Here is a 23,987-nt window from a genome sequence, read left to right as displayed (position 1 = left end):
TAGTCCGTAGCCCAAGGTCTCAAAACAGTCAATCAAAAAATATCTGACACAGTTTTTCTCTGAGTATTAACAAATATGTTTGAAATTTTCATCCCCATATACAGTATCTTTAGAAAAATTGAAAGTACTTTAATGTATTTTTATTTCAAATGTCCAAATATTAAAAGTAGAAAAAACTCTCAAAGATTAACAAATTTACCCATGTCCTTTATATACCGTAACATTTAAATGGAAATGAATTATGTGATTTTTTTTTTGCTCAGACAATATTTTGTGAAGAGTTTGTATTTGAATTATACTTTTTTGTTAAGTTGAATATGATAAATATGAATGTTATGCCTAAATATGTATAGTCCGTAGCCCACTTGGGTCTCTGCTGTAGTAAGAATGAAATCTTTTTAACCGCTTGACAGAAATGGACAGAAATTTCAGACAATCTGCCAAAAGGATGTAGTGTTACATAGAACATACTTGTAATACATTTCATTTGACTTCATTTTTTTGTTAATCTGCAACCAACATGGGCACCTGATCTTGGCCAGGCCGATATATATTACATCAAGGTACCCAGTGCAGTGTTTCAGATTTTGATGAATATTGTTGCAATGATTGTTAAAAAATATGTGTGAAATTCTTATTTAAACTCTACTCCTCCAAGATTTTTTGTCTTAGTTCGATAACTCCTGATACCAAAGTACCCCTAAAAAAAGGGCAAAATTTATATATATATCGGTATTCCCTTAGCCCTCCAAAAAAGTGCGTATCTCCCTACAGTTTTGATTTGTTTTGGAAAACTTTGGTACGTTAGAAAAGGACACTGATGATTGTGTAAAAGTTAAACTTTATTTCAATTGAGATTTGTGTACAAATGCTACCCTTTTATCATTATAAGTAAAAGCAGTAAAACTACAGTCTCCTAAAGTTCCACATTCCATTGTTCCCAAAGGGATACATATAAAGTGGTTTATGGAATCAAATGGACAGAAATGAAAAAAGGAATTACATGTACTAAAGCTAGCTCCGTAAAGCAAAGATTCAGATTTGTTCAAATGATGACAACAAGATAAGGAAGGAGTCACAAAGTTTGAAAAAAATTGCTTATGAAGATGAAAATACATGTATCTTGTAAATTCATCTTCCCATAACCAACAAGATACTAGTAATTAAAGAATATGTAGCATCCCTATGATTTGTAAATGGAAAAGGGTACGGATCCCTTTAACAGGAAGAATGCCAAAATAAGGACTAGAAATTTAACATACAGCTACAACCTCAAGAGCTATGGATATATTATTAAGGTTGTATTAAAAAATATTTATGTATACTCCCCAGTATGACAGTAGATTAATGCGATCATGAAAGCTTGTGTGCAAGCAAGGATTCAAAAAGAAACTGGTATGCAAAATCTTCACACTGTGTAAATTATTTAAAGTTTGTTTAAATCTGGACTCTTAGGACTACGTAAGTATATATATACTGACCATCATAGGAAACGCACCACGAAATAAGTTTTTTTTCCTAGATACAATTTTTCTCAAAACTTTATATTCTCTTGAAATATCTTTGGTATTCACGAAGTAGGAACAAACACAAGTAAGACAGTGACAGTAAAAATTGAACAGTTCTAAACGGTTTTCTTTTGTCATCTCGTTCGTGCTATCTAGTATCGAGTGAGATCACTTTCTTAAATTTTTGGAAGAACCAGGTACATATTTCAAAAAGAAAATCAGAAAACATCCTTGCCATATACAGTGAATTGTTTAATGCGGATTAAATTTGTCCTCTCCCCCCTTCCATCATTGAATGCAACCAAGATCTTGGCTTGTTAAAAGAGCAGGAATAAAGTGATGTTGCAGACTTATTTCATTGCCATCACAGCACTTTTGTGCGCGCCAGACAAAGATTTTTAGCCACAAATAGTCTTGATCATCGTAGGCCCACGTGTTTTCCAAGGGTCCTACAATCCAAAAAGATCGTCGCATCCAGTCACAGCATCTACGTGACAGAATCAACAACTAGAGAAATCCCTGGAAGACATAATCCGAGGATCAAGTCATCAACAGTCCTTATTCGTGTGCATAAAAAAGGTCTTTTTGCTAGGCGACCATTCATAGGCCTTATTCTCACACAAAGCCATCTAGTAAAGGCTCTGACGTCACAGAATTACCCTTAAAGAAACCCTGACTCTCAAAAATTATACTGTCATTGTTTTTTATGACTTGATATTTCTCTTATATCTTCTGCAAATAAAATGTTTGAACTAGTTCGATGGTGCGTTCAATGATGGTCATTATATCAGTTTTTGAAGGAGTATATGTGGGGAAACAAAATTATAAGTGTATCTGGTTTATATTTGTGAAATGTTGACGCATGTGAATCGAGATTTAAAAAAAAAACCTTTTACATAGTAGTTGCATTGTGTAGTAAAAAGGTCAAGATGAAAATTGAAGAAATATTACTAGTATTCAGAGAAACATGAATGGAGACAGAAAAATTAAGGATTCGTTGATAAAACCAGGGCGTCCCAGGTTTCTGGAAGGTATGTAGACAACAAACATCAGAACGCATGATTCTGTGTAACAATTTGAGTGTTGTTCCAGCTGCATGCTACTAAAAATAACAAATTATTAATTCAAAATGCTTCTCTTCATGTTTTATTTCATGAATAACAATGAAAAAAATCTCATGAAAATTTTAAAATGCCTTGCAGCACTTCAGAAATATTTTTACATGTTCACTTTTATTTGCAGCCTTATTAGAATTCCGAGGCTATATAAATATTGCTGATGTTTTGCTGCTAATAGATTGAGAGAAATTTCTAATTTCAGTGTACATGTTGGGGGAACGGGTGAATTGAAAGATGTATTAATTGTCTACTTCGAGTTAAAATATGTGACGTTGATTAGCAGAAAATTCTTAGCAATTTCGATTCTATTTTTAAATCATTCTGAAGTAACCTGACACTCAATGTTAGATAAGCCCATAACGATCACTGTATTCAAGATTTTACTTCTAGTTTGCATTTATCTCCGATTGTAGCCAGCAGGAAGATGGTTATGATTTTGATGTTTATTTTGCTTGTTCTGTTGGATTCTTCAGAATCAGGCCGTGCTCCAACCTGGGGTTCCTGTGGCTGTTATTGGGCTGAATGGGAGGGTTGGTCTGATTGCAATGCTGCTTGTGGCGGAGGACGTAGGTACAGGACAAGGAAGGTATGGCACAACGATGTACCTGAATGTAATACTTTTGGGCATTGCGCAAGCAACGACATGGGCTATAATTACGGAGATTGCAATACTTTTTGTTACCAAGGAACGTACAATTCCTATTGTAGTTGTCAAGCAGGATGGTATGGGAGTTGTTGTGAAAATCGTATGTACTTTTTTCGCTACAAAAATTAATTCTTGGAATTTATTCTTGCTTATATTGTAACGGTAATTTTAGAATGTTTTATCTCTGCATTTTAATTCTGAATTTCAGAAATAACATGTGGAAATCCGGGTAAAATAAGCAATGGACAAGTGACCGGATCCACTTATACATACGACAGTACAATTTCGTATCATTGCAATCTGTACTATAATCTAACTGGTGGAACCAGAACTAGGAGATGTCGAATCAATAGCGTATGGAGCGGTCGTAAACCCCGTTGTGCATGTGGGTAAAATTTAAAATAAACTGTTTTAAGGTCAGATGACACGTTCCTCAAATATTTGCTTTCTTGTCTCTTTATAATTTACCAAAAATATTTATAATTATTGTTATCTTGCTATTTCTAAACTGTTTTTAAGATATCTTTTAAAAAATAAAGACTAAAAAATTGTGATATAAGCAATTCAAGTCTTTTCCAAAAGGATTATATAGGAAATACCATCCTCCGATGCCTTCCACAAATCCCTGGCAAGGCACCTCAGTTTTTGGCGAGGAAACTTGTTAAAGTAGAAATACTTCAATGACAAATTATTAGGAAAAATTATATATTATTGAGGAATGTGTCGTCTGACCTTAAGTCAAGGCAAATGTCAAGCAAAATATAGAAATAAGGATAAATCATTATTATTTTATTCAAATTCCCTAATACGAACTTCATTTGTAAATAAAATTTATGAAGGTCCACAAAGTTCATATGATCAGTTATTGTGAATAATTTTGTCTGCAATAGGAAAGAAAGATGAAGTCAATTTTTCCTTTATAAAACATTGCTATCTATAGTTGTGAATTCCTGTGCCAGTAACCCTTGCCAAAACAATGGAACCTGTGTTAATGGATTGGATCGATATGACTGTGTTTGTACAAAAAGCTTCACGGGGAAAAATTGTGAAACAGGTTTGTATTAGGTAATACTGTCACGTTTTCATAACTAGGGCCTATTGCTCTTAAAATACTAAAAAAAAAAAAAATTACATTTTTGTACATAAAGCCTACTACTGTAAACCAACTATTATTCGCGTCGTCTTTTATTCGCGTTTCGTCAGTTTGAAATCGATCCACGGCGATTAATTTTCGCGACAGAGGAAACATTCTCTACAAATAGTAAGCAAAATAAATGATTCGCGGCGATTAATATTCGTTAGTAAATGTAAGTCGCAAAACTCGCAAATATTTCTCGCACGCGAATAAAAGTCGGATTACAGTATTTTTTTTATTGCTTAAGACAGACATCTCATCGCATTTCAACAATAACATATAATGCAAAATATTACATAACGGCATTGTATGGCGGTTTTTATAGATTACACATATATAATACAATATAATAATAATGCTTTCATGGAGAATTACCATACGAGGGAAAACTTTCTCTCAACTTAAAAGCATAATGGATATATGTCCCTGTACAGAGATCATGGACGTCGTGAGCTCCTAATAATTTTGCAAATTTAAAAACAGATGGCTTCTGCCAGTAATACTTCTTGTTATATTTTTTACGATTCTTTTCAAAATACGAACAAATTAAAACAAAATGGTATTCATCCTCTACTTCACTTTTACACATTCTACTCTCCCTATGTATTTTACTGTCTCTATTTCTAGATTATGAGATGAAAGCCTAATTCGACTAATTTGCTTTTGTAAATAGAAGGTATAAGCTTACAAAGATAATATTGTAAAGAAAAATTGTCTATTATATGTTTGTAAATATTACATTATGATGAATAATACACTTACAATGCAAACAGATATCCAGCCTCCAGTAATGACTGGTTGTCATGACAACAAGACAGTCTATTCTTCAAAACCTGAAATTTTCCTTAACTGGACAGCACCCAGCTTTTATGACCCAGTAGGAAAAACCTTAACGGTTTCAACTAATTATCCCGAAAACAGCTGGGAATTTCCATGGGGAGATTTTACAGTTCAGTATGTGGCTCTGAAACCCTCAAATGGTTTGCGAACAAGCTGTTTATTCAATGTAAAAGTCCGACGTAAGTTGCATATGATTCGCTTTTATATTCAAAGTCAGTTTTTTTTAAATGAAAGATTTTTTTTTTTGATAAATTAAATAATTTTTTTTATCATACTCTAGCTCATCCTTGTCAGGATCTAAATATTCCCCAAAATGGAGCAAAAGTTTGTAATGGTTGGAAAACTGATTATGGTGAATTTTGTCTGGTCTTCTGTGGCCCTGAGTACAGTTTGGATATGAGATTCAGCCATCGACAGTGGTATGTCTGCGGAGCAAGTGGAAGATGGGCACCAGATGGAACTATGCCTCACTGCACAGGTACAGTAATATGAATGGCGTAGCAGAATCAATTTTACAATATTTTATTATGAAATATTACTTTTACTGTGTAATTCGATAATCTGATTGGTTTGCTTGCTATCACGTGCAAAATTATATTTTACGATATTGACGAGTTACTAAAAATAAATTGGGGAAAATCCAATGATGTGTTTATAATGGCTAAAAGTCTTTAAAAATTACAAATTGCTACATAATGAATTTGTTTGTCTCTTTACATTTTAAAGAAAATAATATAACAAATGTAGCCCTTTTATTTGGTCAATCCATAGACATGATAGATATACATGTATTTCGACTTTACAGAAAAGCATATCGACTTCGTGCTCAGTCGATATGCTTTTCTGTGAAGTCGATATATCTATAGATCGACCTCATAAAAGGGCTATATTTGTATAATAAACATACACTGTAAAAGGATTGGGCAAAAGACACTGCCTATATATGTCCTCTTAATAGTCGATTATTCAGGATGGATATAAATCTGAACACCCAAATTGTCATTAATCCTTTTATGAAAAGAATATATTTTCATTTACTGCTTACAGAGTAATTTTCTTACCGTCATCACGCAATTTCCCCAATTTTAAATTTGCCCCAACACATTTGTGTTAAAAGAAATAACTTCTTTAAAGAACAGGACCGTCACGGTAGCTCAGTCGGTAGAGCGCTCGCTCCGTGATCGGAAGGTCGTAAGCTCGTACATATGTATCTCGGCCGCGACTGACCTAAGTCGATAAAAAAATTAGGTAGCAACTGTTCCTTCGCCAAGCGCTCGGCACTTTGAAGTGAAAGTTTAAGGTCCTTCGGATGAGACCTTTAAAAACCGAGGTCCTGTGTCACGTTAGGCGTTGGCACGTTAAAGATCCCTCACTGCTCAATGGCCCTAAGTACAGAGTAAAGGTCAAAATTTGAAGCCCTTCACCGGTATATGGTGACGTCTCTATATGAGTGAAAAATTCTCGAATGGGACATAAAACAACATACAATCAATCAATCAGTCTTTAAATGTAATATCTTAAATTCGCCCACGTACGAAATTTAAGTGCGAAAGGGCTATAGTCTGTCCCACCAAGCTATTGTCACCACTTTTTGCAACATATCTCAAAATACATAAATACCTTGGCCTTCAACTTAGGTCCGATCGATAGATCATTTTTTTCCAATTTTCCTCCATTTATCCGAACCCTCGAGTTCAACCGGTGTATTGACACGGCGGCAAATTCAAAGTCTACGGGGATTTAACATTGCCAAAATGGCCGTCACTTCGGAAGGGGATCCATCATTATTCGTGGATTTCCGTACTTTACCGTCATTGACGTAATGACGTAACATACTTTCGGAAATTCTCTGTACTTACGGACGTCCGGAAAAGCATACCGCCCGAGACTTACTAAGCACCTAATACAAATGTGTATTTTAAAATTAGTGATAAAATACGGAGTTTTAAGCATACATTGCATATCAATTGACAGAAGAAGATTAAAAGAGCTAAACACTGCGACCCATTTGAATTCATATACTCAAGGATTCTTAAGTTTGAATGTTAAAAACATTCGAGGCTGCAAAATATCAACCAAGCAAGAGTGCCATGACTGCTTTGCCAAAACATGTAAGCGAATACGTTCTATAGAGTGTAAATGTAAACAAAATCTACAACTTTACCTTGCATTGAGTAAATCCCAAACACAATATATATATAGTTCAGTGTAAACACGATTAAACATCTTGTCACTTCTATACATGTCCCGTAAATGCACTTCCTGGATTTATATACTTATAACACTTATCACACCATATATCCACCTTTGTTAATACTTTTTGAATCTTTGTGCAAAACAAGACTTGTACTACAAGTTGTAGTCTGCATCAAACTACGTCACCAGTGGATTTTGACCTTGCCCTTCGAAAACTTCCTGTATCGGCATTAGGTAAATCCGGGCCCTGAGATTTTAAACATTTTATATCAAATCTTTCCATTAATAAATGCCAGAATACCAAATATCAAGGACACACTCAAACATGTACTCATGGAATACATTTTATATTTTTTTTATTATGTCTGTAGATTTTGCATGAATATGAACTTTTAAAATATAACCAGGGATCTCTACTAACTATTAAAGTATATAGGTCCCTGATATATAACAACACTTTTTTTAAAAAAAATGTATATTTGCAGGAAATATAAATTCTTGTCGATTCCCTCTTATATTATTTTTTTCAAACATTAAGAAAAAAAATAATTAAAAACTATAGACGAAATTAAATAAGCATAAATAATACAAAGCATTTTACAGCTATTTGGAAACAAAAATTTAATTGTAGGATACAGAATAGCTAGCTGATGAAGACATCAGACAGACCAGCACAAGCAAAAATGATTAAACCACCTAGAGTACCTGCAGAAAACATGTATATGGCCTTCTATATTTTTTAAATAATTGAAAAACTGTGGAATCATTTTATTGGGGGGGGGCATTAATCAGCTGTTAGTGGGCAGGCATTTAATTCAACTGGTTTGTGCAGACATAATTCTTAAGGTTAACTTTAAAATACATTAAGTTAAAGATTCAATGAATTGACAAGTTGAAAAAACAAGTATTTGTGGGAATATAAATTAGTGGATATGTTTGACCCACTTATCCTCCCCCAAGAACAATGATGATTCCACAGTAAATGCTGCCAATTACTTTTTTTTTAAAATACCAAATAATTGAGTTATGTGTCTGAAACCTACAAAGTAAATACTTGTTGAAGTTATACTAATTTACATCTTCTTCTGTGCAAAGTAAATTCACACTGTAATAATTAAGGGTATAACATACAAATTCAGAAGAAGAAATGAAAGTCAACTGCTCTGTGGTGCTGTTGTTTATGGTTTGAAAGTCCCTTCAGCCTTGGTACAATAGAAAAGTCTTGACTCATATTCAACACAATGAAGCCAAGAATGAAGCTATGAATGAGTTGGAGAGTGGGTATCTTGTTTTTTTTTTATTTACACTCTTAACAGTTCTGTTGAAAATGGTTTCTGCCTCATCCAGTGTCCAGATCACTAAGTAGACTACCAGTGAATATTTGTTTCAGCCATCACTTTTGGTCTGAAATAGATAATAAAACACATCTTAAATGTTATTAAAATTCTTGAGAATGAAAATTTATGGTTAAGTAATTGAAGTGAGATTAAAGAATGAATTTCAATTCTGTATGTACCAAGAAACATGTCGTATGAATTATATACATATGGAAACTACAGTTTTTATTTTCAGATTCCAGCCTGAAGTATGCAATTCAGACAGAGTAAAGACATTTTAATATTTTATATATACATGTACATGTATAACTTACTAGTCCAGAAGATTCCTGAGACTCTGTGATTCACCCAATTACATGAATGCCTTCGAGTCTGGTCATCATAACAATGTACTCCAATTTTTTTAACCTTCAAAAAAAAAAAATGTAAATAAATATAAAGGCATAATCAAGTATACTTTACTTCTTTATTACAATGTGCTCATACACTGTATACAATATGCATCATATCAGTTTTCTGGCCTTTTATTTAGTACATGTATGCTAGAATACTGTACATAACTTTAATTTTACAAATGAATGTTTTGCTAAATTTTTCTTTTGGACATAAAGAATGGAGGCGTACGTACAAGACGAAGATAATCCCCCACTCTAAGAAAAGACATTTCTTAATTCTTAAGTTCATGATGTTATATTTCACAAAAATTGTATTGTCAATATCATCTTTTACACATTTGCTTCTTTTATTTAATTGAATAACTTATTGATTAGTATTTTTTATTTTCAATTATGAAGGTATGTGGAAAGGAAAAAAAAAGAGCCGAAGGCTCAAGTGAGCTTTTCTGATCAAAGGGTATCCGGCGTCTGCCATCTATAAACTTTTTCGACTTCTTCTCAAGAACCGCTGGGCCAATTTAAAACAAACTTGCAAATGTGACAAAGCATCCTTGGGTGAAGGGGATTTAAGTTTGTTCACAGGAAGTGCCATGCCTTCTTTCAAGGAGAGATAATTAAGAGTTCATGAAAATTTAGTGGCATCTTTAAAAATCTTCTCAAGAACCACTAGCTAGGCAAGAAAAGATGAAAATTATGTAAAAGCTTCATTACAAATTACATTACATGTGCAATCAAGTTTATTCATATCATAACCCCGGGGGGGGGGGGGGGGGGGCACAAGAGGGGGGGTGAAGTTTTATGTAGGAATATATGGGAAATGTCTTTAAAAATCTTCTTCTCGAGAACAGCTTTGCCAATATTAGTCATATTAATTCAGAAGTAACCTTAGGTAATGTAGAATCAAGTTATCCTCAGGTAGTGTAGATTCAAGTTTGTTCAAATTATGGGGGTGGGGACACAACAGAGGGTCAAAGTTTCGCATAAGAATATATAGGAATCATCTTGAAAAAAATCTTCTGTTCAAGAAAAGCAAAGCCATGATTAGTCATATTATTATAGAAGCATCCTCAGGTAGTGTAGATTCAAATTTGTTCAATTTTAGGATGAGTAGGGTGGGGCCATCTGGGTTCGAAATTCACTATATACAACTCACAAAACACGAGTTAGAATTCCCAAATTGCGAGTTGAAAATTAGGTAACTCGCAAAAACTTGCGTGTTGATTTTTTTTTGCATTGAAACTGTAGCAAAATTATATATTATGACACAACACAATACTTTTGATTTAAATCAGTAATTTAAATAAAAGTCACACTGTAGTTGTATTTTGTGTATTGTACAGTAGTTACTTTTTCCTTAAGTTACATGTATTTAATTCATATAAATTTAACTTTATATGAAAATTGCGAGTAGTCTTATAAAATCGCGAGTTCACTTTGTTGGTACTCGCAATTATTTGCGAGTTGTAATTTTAGGGAGTTTCTAACCCTGGGCCACAATGAGCGATGAGCGTTTTACATAGGAATACATGGGGGGGGGGGGGATCTTCAAAATTCTTCTGTTAAAGAACAGCAAAGCCATGATTAGTAATATTGATATGGAAGCATCCTGAGGTAGTGAAAATTTAAGTTTGCCATTGACATTACTAACAACTTTTTTTTTTTTTTTTAATAAATGTAACTCTTCCTTGAACTTTGAAAATTGTAATATATCTCACAGCAGGGGGTTGTCCTGTATGCTCTCTTTCTTTATTGCTTGAACAAAATGGGTTAACTATGGGGTAGATGTAAGTCAATGAATTTCAAATTATGAACTTTAAAGAAATACCCCCCCCCCAAAAAAAATAATAATAAAGATTTTTTTTTACAATACTGGTGAAAGAAAAAAAAGAAATCTCAAGGGTTGTATACCAGGGAAACTTGCAGCATTACCATATTATGAATTCCAACTTAACAAAAAATTGTTAGTGAAAAAGAGGGGGGACTAAGGAACAACCAAAAAAAAATCACACTGCCTTTCACATGACAGGGATGAAATGTAACTGCAAAGTTAGTACTGGAAGTGTGAATATTTCAAAATGGGAGTATTTGGGGCATGCCCCCTCCCCTGGAAATTTTAGGATTAACGTAATAATTTGCATTCTGAGAGCTAATCTAAGTTCATTTATTTTATAATAAAATGCAGCATGCTTACTTTAACCTCAACTTAATGCATATTTAATCAGAAAATTTTCTGTAACTAAAAGGGGGAAATTTGACATTTTATTCATCAGGTGAAAGGATTGTTTACAGTTATAATGAATTCTGTGGACCAACTGTTGCGTTTTAGATATGTTACCTGTGACTGAAAGAGAAAGTAGACCTATCATATAAAATATTAAAAATCTTAAGCTTCTTACAAAAAAAAGTCATTACCATTATAGATCTACTGAAAGTTTTCGTTTTCCCCACTAGGCCTACTGTGCAGATATGCATTGGGCGCTTTCGCCGAATAATGCTTGATTTTGACAAATCATTAGCACTTGAAAACACTTCTTTTGTGGGTGTACTTTCAGAAGTAAAAAAAAAAACAACTTACGTTTTCATCGAAGGAAGCTGTAAATTACACATCATGTCAACATCCCGTTTCTAGAGCAGTGCGTTATCCACAATTTGTACTGCATTGAATTCGGATTATTTTTCTCTCAGTTTATGAGAAAACTCGTCAAAATATATTTGAATGCAAAACAATACTTATATTTTTTATCAAAACACACTGAATTGCTTTCGTTGAATTTTTAGGATTTTTTATAGTTTTAATTTGGAAAGAACGACTACTCCCTCGATAAACTGGTTTCCTGCCCCGTGATCTTGACGCTAATGGACGAGTTTACCATGTTAAATCCCCGTAGACTTTGAATTTGCCGCCGTGTCAATACACCGGTTGAACTCGAGGGTTCGGATAAATGCAGGAAGTTTGGAAAAAAATGATCTATCTCTCGAACCTAGGTTGAAGACCAAGGTATTTATATATTTTGAGATATGTTGCAAAAAGTGGTGACAGTAGCTTGGTGGGACAGACTATAGTGCTGAAAATAAAAGGGTCAGAAATTCCTCTGTGTACATAGTTTCCTTTTTAAAATCTGGGTTCGACACACCTTTTTCCTATATTTGTATTCTAATATGCACTACCTGATATCGATAATGTAACCCTTTTGTCTCAATAAGCTGTTGTTAAGGAGGCTGGGGAGTCAACAAATTAACCACCAGATTTAGCTTAATTTTTTAGATATGATATCTTAAGCTGTCAACTATTATTTGGCAAAGAAAAATTTCAAAAATTTTAGTTTTAAAATTTGATCATTTTCTATATCTTCATATGGAGCTCTTCTTCTAAAGGAGATCAATATAGTCTAAAAATGGCCACAACTCCCAGCCTCTTTAAATGCTAGTACTGTATATCGTTTTCGGCTGGTACATAAAAAGAGAGCTTCTCTCCAGCCCCCAAGTGCCTGTGGATGAGATAGCTATTGGGGATAACAGTATTCGCAAAATAGGAATATATCTATACTTATAAATTAATAAATCTTGCAAATAAACTCCGAAACGGGTGCACCAGAGTTCTTACTTACTCCTCTTAGAATACACACGATACAAGATGATGTCCGTAAACTATATTTAGATTTCACTTGAGTTGTAAGTATCGTACATTAAATTAAAAGTCTACTTTTATTTTCTGTAAACAGCCATGAAATAGCAAAAACGTGAGTACGGTGGCGTTTCCGGTTGGCGGATCTAAGTTACTGGCAATTTTTAATGAAACTGACAGCAATTAAGCAATCGTTTATTTATTTCATTAAACGTCATTACTGAATTATTCAAAACTTCATTTAAATGATATAAAAGAAATAAGTTGTGATAACCGATTAAAAAGGAAAATGTGCAAATTATTTTCGTCATTCACCGATCGTAATATTGACGGAAGCTTCTAGAACATCATATAGAATCGAGCCCGATGATAAAAAAAGAAAATAGCTGCTTTGACATAAAAAAAGCTTTTGTGTGAATGGTCATTGAAATAATGGTAAATCATTGATAACACTGTAAGTTGTGAATATATTTATATATCGAAAGACTATTACATATATTTAGAAGGTTTTCCTGATAAATTCATCGGTAAAATTTGTATATATATATTCCTCACTGAGAGCATCATGGCAACGAACCCAAAGTACAATTTGTACTTCGTAATAAACTTGCTTACATGAAAAGAGAATAAGGCATTGTTCAAATACAATTATGCTGTAAAATTTTGTGCTTTAATCTATACATTTCAGTTTTTTTCTGAATATAGTCTTTTTTATCAAATACTCGGCCTATTCCAGTGGCGGATCCAGGAATCCTGAAAGGGGGGGGGGCAGTTGGCGGTTGGGGTAGGGGCCCATGCACACACCCCCAAATTGATTTATTAAATTTTATGTATATTTTGGACACAAAACGGGAGGGGGGATGCCCCCTAGGGCTAAATCCGCCAGTGTATTCATAGGGCGTTATATAAAAGCTTATTTTTACACACTTACTTGGGTCTTGGATAATATAAATATGTATGTACCTTATTGATATGTGAGAGAGAGAGAGAGAGAGAGAGGGTACAGTTTTTACATTTCAATAAGGTACATACACATTTATAAACCAAGACCCAAGTACCTGTGAATTTTTACCAAAAAAAATCAATCAATCAATTTCTCAGTAAAATGTGCATTTCTTGACGGAAATGAAATGTCACCGGGTCTTTTGTAGGAAAAATCCAACACTGGATTCGGCACAACTATATTTATTACTGTGCTTATAACAAAAAACCTACAAAGTATAAATTAAACACACTCTCACAACACAATACACACACAAAACGAATACTTTACATTTAACATCAGACATTAACAACACATAAATTATATGATTGTTCGCTGTCGGGATTAATTAATAAAAGTAAATTATAAAATACATTTATATAATAATTATAATAAAGGTAAACAGAAAGCTTACCAGGAATCCAGTTAAATTAATTCCAAGTAATACTTGAAAGAATACTTCTATGTTTCAAATATATGTAAGACTTCTACCGTAAAGGCAAAAAGCGTGGGGGTAAAGAATTGGCGGGTACTGTGCTTAAATACTCGGTGCAGAAATTTAAACATGCATATTAATAAGATAAAACAGTCGGTTATTGGTCAGCTGTAAGGTCACATTAGGTCACCTAACCGGAAACACGTGGAAATACAAAAATAAACAATGTCACATGATCTCCCAAAACATTCACACTAAACACACAACACAAACAAACGCAGCGAACGCATTCGATTGGCAATGCGCGCCAATTTTATGTACAAATTAAAACACAACATCTGTGACATTCTCCCCTGCTTGGGAAAATGGCTCCTGACATTTTATAAATATCAGATTAATGTTAATAAAACACAAAAATATACAAATTCCTATATACAAAAGAATTGTCATAAAAACCAAAATGAAGACCATCATCCTATATACTCAAGAAACGTCATAAAAACCAAAATGAAGAATATCATTTCATGTGACATTCTCCCCTGAACAATGGAAAAGTTACTCACACAAAATAGACCACTGGATTAATCTGATGTGAAACCCACTCACCATACTTGTCTGGGGGTCTTACCTGTCTGGTTGATCTACGAGGGGGTACATTAGAAGCTGGACTATTTACAAAGGAACTAGTATCACTAAATGTTGCATTACGATTCAAAGTTGAATTACCTGTAAATGCAGCACTGGGATCAGATGCAGACATAGTGTCCTGAAAATCATGAGAACCCTTTATTGTACTAGGAGTTTTCAAACGAACAATGCCAGGCCTTACCCTCCTCTGAGGAATCACATATACCTGGGAACTATCTGATGATTCTGAATCAGAAGTTGACGAGTCAGACAATGTACCGGTATCAACCATATCTGAAGTGGGACTCTCCTTGGGGAGTGTCATATCATGGGTAGTCTTAAGACCTTGATCAGGAATAATCTGATTAGGGGTGGTCTGCTCAGGGGCAGGGGTAGTCCTATTACTACTCTTAGGAATGGTTTGCTCAGGGGCAGGGGTAGTCCTACTCTTAGGATTGGTTTGCTCTGTATCAGCTACCCTGGGGAGATATGAAATCGGTAATAACATATTTCTATGCAATGTTTTCACCTTTTCTGATCCAAACTCTTTTTTAACTCTGTAAACTGGAATATCAATGTTGGGTTGACCTACTACAATGTAAGTGTCTTTGGCCCACTTATCTGCCAATTTGTTCTTTCCTTTCAACCCAACATTTCTTACCAAAATACGGTCACCGACCTGTATTTTTGAATGTCTTACTCTTGTATCATAGTTAGATTTATATCGTGCACTACTCTTTTCAGCTTCCTGAGAAGCAATTTTGTATGCATATTCTAATCGTTTCTGAAGCTTCTTAGAGTAATTGTCATGACTATTAGGCTTCTCGGTAGAATCGGTATCTAAGCCTAAATATGCGTCAATAGACAGGCGCGGATGTCGCCCAAACATGAGGAAAAATGGCGAAAAACCCGTACTGTCATGTTTGGTTACATTGTACGCGTGAACTAAGGTACTTACATATGACTTCCAGTCCTCTTTTTGTTTGTCGTTCAGCGTACCGAGCATTTTAAGTAGGGTTTGGTTGAACCGTTCTACCATCCCATTACCCATAGGGTGGTAGGGTGTGGTACGTGACTGTTGTACTCCAGCTAGTTTACAGAGCTCCCTGATGACATGGCTGGTAAAATTCCGACCCTGGTCGCTGTGAAGTCTGTTGGGAAAGCCATAGTGTACAATAAAATTTTCAAACAGAATTCTAGCAGTGGTCTTAGCAGTTTGATTACGAGTGGGAAAAGCTTGGGCATATCTGGTAAAATGATCAGTGATTACTAGGACGTTTTCATAACCACCTTTGCTTTTTTCCAGAGCTAAGTAATCAATGCATAATAGATCTAAAGGTTGGTATGATTTGATGTTGACAAGTTCTGTTGAGACTTTCTCTGGGGTTTTAAATTTTATACACCTGTCACAGGTTTTGATGCTTTCCGTAATGTCGTGCTCGAGACCAGGCCAGTAAAATCTTTCTCTCATCAGTTGCAGAGTTCTGTCTCGGCCATGGTGCCCTAAATTGCTATGTAGTAGATGGAATGCTATTTCTCTGAAAGAAGCTGGTAATACTAGTTGTTTTCTATTTTCATTATTCAGTATAGTGTTTCTGTATAAAATACCATTAATTAGACACAATTTTCTTGATTCTCTCATAAATTTACTCACTTCTGGAGATTCTGCTTTTAAGGTGATACTTGATGGAACAAAGTCACCTTGCAATAATTCTATAACTCTTTTAATGACCCTGTCACATGATTGTTCTTTTGCCCAATCAACATTACTGAATACACATGAATCTTCTATCTGAATGGAGTCAGGGATAGGGGTGAGGGGTTCTGATATATTTGAAATGTTACCTGCTTCCCCAATGTCTTGTAAACTCACTGACATACATGTTGGAATGTTGACGGGTAGAAGTACATTTTCCACCAGTGGACAATTGTCTCTCTGAATAGTGTAGGAATTACAAATTGTCTTCACCATTTCTGGAACTATTTCTTCAGTGTCCTGGGGTCTTCTCGATAAACCATCTGCATCACTGTTATTGGCTCCTTTTCGATAGTGTAAAGAAAAGTTGTAGTTGTTCAATGCAGCTAGCCATCTATGACCTGTTGCATCCAGCTTTGCAGAGGTAAGAATATAAGTAAGGGGGTTATTGTCCGTTACAACCTGGAAGGTATTTCCATAAAGGTAATCATGGAACTTTTCTGTAACTGCCCACTTCAAGGAGAGAAATTCCAACTTGTGGGCTGGGTAATGTCTTTCGCTGTTTTTGAGTCCCCTGCTGGCGTATGCAATCACTCTCTTCTGTCCATTCTGGTCTTGATAGAGGACAGCTCCAAGTCCTGTTGTTGATGCGTCGGTGTGCAAAATGAATGGTGACTCAAAATCTGCAAATGCAAGGATCGGCGGGGATGTTAACTTACCTTTAATGTCCTGAAAAGCTCTCTCTTCCTGGTCTTCCCATTTCCATGGAGATGGTTTGTTCTTTGTCTTACCTTTAATCTGTTTATTTGTAGGATGTCCTTTCAGTAAGTCGTTTAATGGTTTCACCACTTTGGAATAGTTCTGGACATATCTCCTGTAGTAACCTGCAAAACCGAGGAATGTCCTGAGTGTCTTGATGTTGTGAGGTCTCGGCCAGGTTGAAATTGCCTTGGTCTTCTCAGGATCGGTGGCTACACCTTCCTCACTTACCACATGGCCTAAATATGTCACGCTGTGCTTAAAGAACTCACACTTCTTAGCCTTAAGTTTTAAACAATTTTTTTCCAGTCTTTTGAACACTGCAGTCAGTCTGTCAAGATGTTCGTCAAAAGTTTGTGAGAATATTAAGATGTCGTCCAAAAACACTAAACAGTCTCTTAAATTTAACTCACCCATACAGCGTTCCATCAGCCGTTGGAATGTGGCTGGTGCATTCGTTAGTCCAAATCCCATTCTGTTGCATTCGAAATGGCCTATTCCACTAACTGAAAATGCTGTCTTTTCCTTGTCTTTTTCTTCAATTTCCACTTGCCAATAGGAACTTGTTAAGTCTAATTTTGAGAAGTATTTGGATCCGATAAGTCTGTCTATGGTGTCATCTATTCTTGGTAGGTTGTAAGCATCTTTGATGGTACGTGCGTTGAGCTTCCGATAATCAATACAAAATCTAAGACTGCCATCTTTCTTCCTGACCAGGACAATGTTAGATGAGAACGGACTCTGGGATGGTCTTATGGCACCAATATCCAACATCTCCTTGATGTGTTGTCGAACTTCTTCCAACATTCCTGGCGGTATGCGTCTGTAGGCATCTTTGAATGGGGTTTCATCAGTCAACTTGATCTCATGCTTTAATAGGTTGGTCTTGCCAATGTCTGTCGGGCCATCAGAAAATAAGTGTGTCCATTTTCCTAGAAAGTCTTTAGCTACACTTACCTGATCTAGAGTAAGGTTCTCCTCAGTAATCTGTAAATTCAAATCCTCCAAAGATTTTCTGGGCTTCTTACCTGAGTTCTGAGATTCAGGAGACCAAGAATCTACTACCTTTACACCATGAATAGAACATAAAAGTGATTTGGGAGGTATCTGAACAGATGTAACAGAAAGATTACACACCCTAACAGGAATGGTAACTGTGTGCTTACCCTTGGTAAGGGGAATAACTCTAGGACATATGACAAGATCTCCAGACAGACTAGTATTAGTTTGCTCTGTCAATGCAGAGTCAATATTATTTACATTTTTTACAATACCTCTAATGACTTTGGTCTCATTTGGAGCAACTGTTATGGTATGCTTATTTGTTGTCCTGACCGGCATCTCATCGTTCATGCTCTCGAAAGCCAACTGCCACTCGTCTGGTATGTCCGACGACTGTGCCATCATCTCACAGTTTTGTCTGCAAAGACGAATAAAGTTAGTACCTATAATAACTGGGACATTCTTCGAATAATTTGTTTCAGGTACAACAAGGGCAGGGATGTGACATGAAAAGTTACTTATAGAAGGAACACTGATTTGTAACTCTATATAACCTTTGTAAGGTAATTCGCTGCCATTGGCACTTCGAACACTTAGTCCAAAATTTGTTAAACTTAACAGTTCAGGCATAGGTTTCAGAGATTCATAGAAAGATTCTGAAATACATGTGACCATAGACCCCGAGTCAATAAGTGCCTTGGTCTTGGTACCAAACACAGTAATGTCTGCTTCATTAGGAGTACCTACAAGTCTGGTCAATAGATCTTGATTAGGAGGTAAAGTAGGGCTTTTAGTAAACTGATCTTCTGTCCGCCCTGCAACAGAAGATGCTGCTAGTTTAAATCATTACCTCTCTGTGCTTTACCATAACCTCTATTACCATATTGCTGTGAGAAATTTCCTCTTCCTCTTGAATTCTGGTACCGGTAGTTTCCTCTGTTGCCTTGGTAACTGTTTCTGAAGTTGCCTTTGGAATTGTCTTGAGGCGTATGTCTCTGAAAAGATTCTGCATTAGTTAAATTCTTTTGATCTTGTTCTATTTTACTCATTCGAGCATCAAGCTTTTTCATTTGACTGAGTAGTTCACTGAGCTGTTTTTGCAAATCAGAGTTTGATACATTTAATGTTTCGACATTTGTTGATACAACACTATTCTGAACTGGCTTAGCAACAGTTAAGTTCAATTCTTCTTGCTCTATCTGTCTAACTTCCCTTAACAGTGTCTGAAATTCTTTGACAGTTTCATATTTATTTCTAGTAGCATTTCTCAACTGGGGATTTCTCAATCCAGACCAAAATTTTGATCTTAACATTGAATCTTTTGCTACTACATCTACATGTCCAAGTCTAACAGCTTTTGAAACAGTTTGTTCTAATCTTGAACCATAAGCAACAATGCTCTCACCTTCTTTTTGATGATCACTGTAGAAGTTTTGCATGATGTTCTCTGCAGTGCTGACATTTCCGTAAAAGTCTTCCAGCTTCATTAGGATGTTGTCGACACTAGCAAACTCTCCGAGAGGAATTAACATCTCTCTGGCTAACCCTTTTAAAGAACTTCTAACAGAATGTAACAAAACATGTTCAGGTAATTGATTTTTCAAACACCTAACTTCATAAGACCATACATCAAAACTTACTTCACCTTTTTGCAGTGGTTCACTTCCACTAAATGTGGGAAGTTTAACAGAGTTAGGGTTGGGAATTTGACACAGAGTAGAATTTGGGTTCTGATACAGAGCAGATGGGCTAAAATACCTTGGTGAAAGTAAAGATTCTTTGGATCTAAATTTAGGAATAGCTCCTTCACCAAAGTTGAGCTGAACCTTAGGTGTACTAGTGGGGAGATGTTGAAATGTAACACCTGTAGGGGGTTCCTTATTGAGTAATCTGTCATACTCTTCTTTTGTCAAAACTCTCAAATGTTGTTCACTGTTAATTTGATCAATGATATCTTGCAATTCCTTCTTACCCTTATCATCTTTTGCTCTTGCAGTATTTGACATTTTGATTTCAAATTGTAAATAATGAAAACTAATTTCCAGCAAAATAAAAGCAAATAACGCGTTGCGCATTTATCAACAAGATGCACATACACACTATCACCCACATGCAGACTCAAAATATATACACAGTGACATTGATAACTGAGAACACAAATACCTGATTGTCAGTCCAAGCTGTCCAAGAGTCCATGTCGTGCAGTTGATGGATTAGTAATACCTGTAAAGTGATTGTCGCTATGCGCAGGGGAAAATGGGATAGGGAGAGGGAGGCACGTTGAACACAAACATGTACAACATTCAACAAAAAATCGGAAAATACATTGACAGTAGACAACACATAGTAATGAACACCACAATGCACGATGAAATCGACAGCGCGTTCAAAATGACAGCCAATAAATAAACAAAAAAAAAAAATAAATTGGATCAAACAGAAACACCTGACAAAACACGTTTTTCTGTATTACGAAAGTACAAAACGAAACAAACCGTGACGTCACAATTACAGGAATATCGAGCCCGATCTCTTTCACACTTCAGTTCTCGCACCTTGCGCACTAGTTAGCACCGGCCGGTATACTCACACACATTACAAAACAGAACAAATACAAATACATAAAGACAAACATATGAACAAAAACATAGACAAACACAAAACAATGATGTGCACACTTGACTTTGTTTTTATTAAATGTTGATGTTGATGAGCTCAAATGACAATCGATCTGCAGAGATAATGGTCCACCGCACTAACGTCTACTTAGGTATACATGAGCTGCGCTTCACGGTATAGGTCAAAACAATGGACAGGCGGTATTGTTCGGTTAGCTGACTGAGTACAGTTCACCACACACGCATATTACGGTTCCCACCAATTTAGTGAATGGTTTTCTCCGCACTGTTTAACAAGCGGTATTCACTTCTAATAATAAAGTACTCTAGTGAAGAGCGAAAAAAAAATATGTAGGCCTACTTGAATCGGACGGAATTCCATTCTTGAAGATTGTAGCTGTTTCAAAACGTCACAGAAACACTGGCTTGGTCCTGGGCGTTCGCAGCTAGTCCTGGATCCTGGTTTTCAGCACAAACCAACGTTGGGCGCCATTGTCACCGGGTCTTTTGTAGGAAAAATCCAACACTGGATTCGGCACAACTATATTTATTACTGTGCTTATAACAAAAAACCTACAAAGTATAAATTAAACACACTCTCACAACACAATACACACACAAAACGAATACTTTACATTTAACATCAGACATTAACAACACATAAATTATATGATTGTTCGCTGTCGGGATTAATTAATAAAAGTAAATTATAAAATACATTTATATAATAATTATAATAAAGGTAAACAGAAAGCTTACCAGGAATCCAGTTAAATTAATTCCAAGTAATACTTGAAAGAATACTTCTATGTTTCAAATATATGTAAGACTTCTACCGTAAAGGCAAAAAGCGTGGGGGTAAAGAATTGGCGGGTACTGTGCTTAAATACTCGGTGCAGAAATTTAAACATGCATATTAATAAGATAAAACAGTCGGTTATTGGTCAGCTGTAAGGTCACATTAGGTCACCTAACCGGAAACACGTGGAAATACAAAAATAAACAATGTCACATGATCTCCCAAAACATTCACACTAAACACACAACACAAACAAACGCAGCGAACGCATTCGATTGGCAATGCGCGCCAATTTTATGTACAAATTAAAACACAACATCTGTGACAGAAATAAGAGCATCTGAAGTACAATATCCATAACACTGTATATATACAATATCCATAACATAGTATATAACAGGTTTCGCAATAAACGTCAATTAATGAAATTGTTATTTAAGTTTTACAAAGGTGCGGGTAGAGACGTACTTCTACTTCATGCGGGATTTTGAACAAGTATTTCTTCCTGCTATAAGCCTGTAGGCTGTCAGTAAAAACTATGTATATTATGTATATGTATATATGTATACACAATATATATATTATTGGATATCATTGGATTTTTTCTGTCGGTAGTGGTATAAATTCCATTCCCCGCGCTTGCGCGGGATTTCATCTAGTAGACTTTTAAAGCAGGGACGGGACTCTGATTTAAACTTGACCCTATATACTGTATTGTATAGATGAAAATTCAAAAACTAAAAAAAATAAACATGCATAAACTTTACAAAATAAAACATTAGACAAATTTGGATGAAGTTAATTATGACAATGGTGAGCGCCATGGCCCTAGGATTTTATGCAATTTTCATTTTTTCAAGGAATTTTTTCCACAACGGATGATGACAGATTCAGATACAATAACTGCTCTTCTACAGATGAGATCAGCAATATACAAGAAACCTATCTTACGGCTCTTAAATCATCTGTGTATAATTACTTCTGCTCCAAATTCAGTGATCTTTGTCATAAAGAAAATGTTCAAGTCTTTTGCACATGAAAATGATCAGAACATCATTATAACATTAGCATACTAGTATTATACTGCATTTAATGTGCTTTTTCTATATACATGTACAATGTATTTATTTTCAATAACATACATGTTTTTGAGGCAGCACTTCCACAGAAGCCCTCGACCCTCCGTTGATACCTCATCTGCGGTACATTTGATGTGTTTTAACCCTTTTTCGAAGACATTTTCTGAAAATATCCGTTCATTCCCTTTCTCCATAATTAATCTGACATTTATATATTTATTCCCCTTTGCTATCATTTTTTTGTATTCCTTATGCTAATAAAAATGAAGTTTGTATTAGTTTGATTAATGATAATATACAGGATGAAGTTTGTATTAGTTTGATTAATGGTAATATACAGGATGAAGTTTGTATTAGTTTGATTAATGATAATATACAGGATGAAGTTTGTATTAGTTTGATGAAGTTTGTATTAGTTTGATTAATGATAATATACAGGATGAAGTTTGTATTAGGTTGATTAATGGTAATATACAGGATGAAGTTTGTATTAGTTTGATTAATGGTAATATACAGGATGAAGTTTGTATTAGTTTGAATAATGATAATATACAGGATGAAGTTTGTATTAGTTTGATTAATGGTAATATACAGTGTAATATAATATTCAGTATGTATCATTTTGAAGCATACATGTAAATATATATCTCATCTGTCATATTTCTTTTAACAAAATCCATATTTTATTTTAAACACTAAATCCTCTATGTAATTTTCTCAGAAGCCTATTTAGCACTTATCAAAAAATATTTTTGAGTTCAATATCACAAATTGTCAAATTCGAATTTTATTTGTAATAACAAAGGATGACTGCACTTAACACCGAATTTTAAGTCTTTTTCGGTCGCTTCTGTTGCTTTAATATCTTAATCTAATTTCACTTTCGTATATTTTATAAAGGATTCTGTTAATATGGCACCAAATGTAAATGTTAAATTGATTTTAAACTGTGATACAATAAAATAATTCTCTTTTTTTCCCCTTAATTCTTTCGAAATACCAGTATCGAAAATTTTACACTTACCTGCCCTTGATTGAACAATAGGTATGCATGAGAGGTGGAGCTAACATTGTAAAAATGTCTAAACTTAGACTATATAAATCACATTTACATGTTTAAAAAATACGTGACCACCTTTTCCATCTTCCTTTTTATTCCGTATGGCACAAATACACTATTTACAAAGGT

The 23,987-nt window shown here is 34.9% G+C and overlaps 1 protein-coding gene and 1 long non-coding RNA gene across 2 annotated transcripts; one reads left to right on the top strand and one right to left on the bottom strand.

Moving 5' to 3' along the window:
- The first annotated feature begins 3,050 nt into the window (after nucleotides 1-3,050).
- LOC133205262 (sushi, nidogen and EGF-like domain-containing protein 1) lies at nucleotides 3,051-23,375 on the top strand. The gene is made up of 6 exons (XM_061341035.1): nucleotides 3,051-3,372; nucleotides 3,481-3,657; nucleotides 4,213-4,326; nucleotides 5,181-5,426; nucleotides 5,528-5,725; nucleotides 22,580-23,375. The coding sequence occupies exons 1-6, from the start codon at nucleotides 3,051-3,053 to the stop codon at nucleotides 22,756-22,758; spliced, it is 1,236 nt and encodes a 411-aa protein (XP_061197019.1). The 3' UTR covers nucleotides 22,759-23,375.
- LOC133172077 (uncharacterized) lies at nucleotides 8,777-11,801 on the bottom strand. The gene is made up of 3 exons (XR_009718901.1): nucleotides 11,751-11,801; nucleotides 9,095-9,188; nucleotides 8,777-8,847 (listed from the first exon to the last, which is right to left on the bottom strand). It is a non-coding gene; the product is annotated as an uncharacterized LOC133172077 (long non-coding RNA).
- Nucleotides 23,376-23,987: the final 612 nt, after the last annotated feature.

The sequence above is a fragment of the Saccostrea echinata genome, unplaced genomic scaffold, assembly GCF_033153115.1.
Source record: "Saccostrea echinata isolate AGI-Se365-2 ecotype Australia unplaced genomic scaffold, CSIRO_AGI_Sech_v1 ptg000054l, whole genome shotgun sequence".
NCBI classification, from domain to species: Eukaryota; Metazoa; Mollusca; class Bivalvia; order Ostreida; family Ostreidae; genus Saccostrea; species Saccostrea echinata.
Note: the sequence above shows the minus strand (reverse complement) of the source record. Positions and strands in the feature narration are given on the sequence as shown.